A 2,291-nucleotide genomic window follows, 5' to 3' on the forward strand; every position below is an offset into this window, starting at 1 on the left:
AAAAAAAAAAAAAAAAAACCAATAACAAAAACCAATGTAGCTAAAATTTAATGAAGTGTTAACTATGTGCAAGATACTATGCTGAGCGCTTTTCATACATAATGTTATTTATTGTTTTCAACAACTGTAGGAAGTAGGTACAACCCCATTTTACAGATGAGGAAGCAAAGGCTTCACAAAGTTAATAGCTTACTTTAGGGCTCAAAGCTGGTAAGGGCTGGTGCCAAGGGTGAACATGGGACCCTGCCTTGAGAGCCACTGCCATCGTTAATTCCAGGGCACTGGGCAGCCTACCTGTTCATTCATTGCCATCTGAGTTTTGGGGAAGCACCAGATCAGATGGGTATAGGTAGGAAATTTATTTTCAGATATAGTAACTGTTTCAAGGTAAAACCTTTGGAGCCTGTTTTACCTAGAATCCACACATTCAAAGTACAAGTAATAAAAGAAAATCAGCTCATCAACCTTAGTATGCACATGAATTAAAAAGAAGTCAGTCTGTTGAGAGATTTCATCAGAATAAAGTTTAAAGTGGAGTTGGAAATCTGAGTGGTTGAGTGCTTGCCATTTGAGTAACTGTAATGAGTTTGAAAAGCTCATTATATCGATAAAGTATCTTAGGGCCTTTCAGGACATAGTTCTAAAAGTTTTATTTAGTGATGAGTTTTTAAAATTCTTTTTCTTAAAAGTACATTGTAGTCTTTCCCCTCCATTTCTAAAATGAACTGTTAATCTAGGAAATCCTGTTTGTATGTTGATTTGGGGAGTTTACCCAACATTTGCTATGTTAAATACTTATTAACATGGTTTATTACTTTTGTTTTGTTTTTTAGAAAACATTAATCATGAATGTACTGGGGCTTGGGAAGGATCCTGTGGTTGATGAGATAGTTGACCAAATCCTACCTGCTCCAACATAACCTGTCATTATTAAAATACAATGCTCTCATTTAATCCCCTGGTCAAGCTAAATGATACTGTGAAACAAAGCTAACCAAAATCAGGACACCTGATACTAAGAATTCATGAAATCAAACGCTATTGTACAGCAAGGAATCTAATGCTTTTGCTTCTTATCCATTTCATACAAATAAAATAAGCTTTACTGGGCTTGGTGAGTCTTAGAGCTGAGAGGTTTGAGAATAAGACTCACTGTGGAGTGTGTGACATTACAAAACCAAGCCAACTAAGCAGTTTGTACTGTTCCCTTAGAGTGCACACGTTCGGGCTCCCGGGCCCCTTAAAAAAAGACTGCATTTCTGGGAGGGAAAAGCACAAAATGCAGATTCCACCGTGCGTGTGAAAGGCAGGGAAGAAAAAGCCCAGAAAAGCGTCCTCTTGTTGAGGCTCCTTACTGCAGCGAGGCTGACGGATGGGGTTTTTCAAAACGTCGCTGCAACCAGATGCAGGGCTGCAGCTTTGCTTACCGCAGCGTGCTGCAGTTGTGTTTATTTCAGGGACAGACACAAGGGGAAGCAGCAGCTAGAGCACACCCGGGCCGCTCACGGGAAGCCTTGCTGAAGAAGAGAGGATCCGCAGAAGCTGGGAAATTCCTCCTGCAGCCGAGGCGGAGGCTGAGCCGCGCCTCAGGTTGAGACAGTGGGCAGGGGCAGGGGGCGGTGCTCCTGGCCCATCCCTCAGCCCGCGGCCGCCGTGTGGGCCGGAGGCTGCCTGCACCGCGTCAGGGAGGCCGGCCCAGAAACACTCCCTCCCAGGAGAAGGCCGATCCCGGTGCAGGTGGGGTCTTCCTCGGTTGCGTACCTGGCTGGAGCCGAGCTGGTGGGCGGCTGGCAGCCGGCGTTTCTGGCGATGACAGCCCCGAAATGAAAGCAGTGCGGCCACCGCCTCCGAGGGCTGCAGGGAGATCAGCGCCCAGCAAATAAGAAGCAAGTCCTAGACCCGGAGGAGGAGCGGCCGAGCATCTCTCTCCGCTCCTCCGTGTCCTTTAGATGAGGACTCCCGGCCGGAGCCGGAGGTGGATCCGCAGAGCTGCCTCTCGGCGCCTGACCCCGCGCTGACATCACAACCTGTGACAGGCGCATCACGCCCGGTACCTGCTCCTGGCCGCTGCCCGTCTTCCGAGCCTCTTTGTATGCCGCAGACATGGCCAGCCAGCAGGATTCGGGCTTCTTTGAGATCAGTATCAAGTACTTACTGAAATCCTGGAGTAATAGTGAGTAATAGAAAATAACCTTTTTGTTTGTTAGTTTGCTGAATGTTGCATAAGGCTGGAGAAAGAAAATCTCAACTGGACACATATGTTTGTGAGCCATGGAAGTTTTTCTTTTTTT

General features: G+C 46.6%; 1 protein-coding gene and 1 long non-coding RNA gene across 9 annotated transcripts in view; one reads left to right on the forward strand and one right to left on the reverse strand.

Moving 5' to 3' along the window:
* The window catches only part of LOC108310847, a 7,749-nt gene extending 5,899 nt beyond the window's left edge, over window positions 1-1,850 (reverse strand). For both annotated transcript variants that reach the window (XR_005201751.1, XR_001827951.2), the window contains exon 1: window positions 1,762-1,850. This is a non-coding gene — a long non-coding RNA (uncharacterized LOC108310847). The remainder of the gene's footprint in view (window positions 1-1,761) is intronic.
* The window catches only part of FRY (FRY microtubule binding protein), a 477,475-nt gene that overhangs the window by 193,238 nt on the left and 281,946 nt on the right, over window positions 1-2,291 (forward strand). For 5 of the 7 annotated variants that reach the window (XM_037741802.1, XM_017538026.2, XM_037741804.1 and 2 more), the window contains exon 1: window positions 2,049-2,173. The exons of 1 other annotated variant lie outside the window; for it this stretch is intronic. In XM_037741802.1, coding sequence (XP_037597730.1) covers window positions 2,104-2,173 — 70 coding nt within the window. In that variant the 5' untranslated portion in view covers window positions 2,049-2,103. Of the gene's footprint in view, window positions 1-1,071; window positions 2,174-2,291 lie in introns of those variants that run through there. One more of the 7 variants, XM_017538028.2, reaches the window with a different exon arrangement.

The sequence above is a fragment of the Cebus imitator genome, unplaced genomic scaffold (genome assembly GCF_001604975.1).
Source record: "Cebus imitator isolate Cc_AM_T3 unplaced genomic scaffold, Cebus_imitator-1.0 Scaffold108, whole genome shotgun sequence".
NCBI classification, from domain to species: Eukaryota; Metazoa; Chordata; class Mammalia; order Primates; family Cebidae; genus Cebus; species Cebus imitator.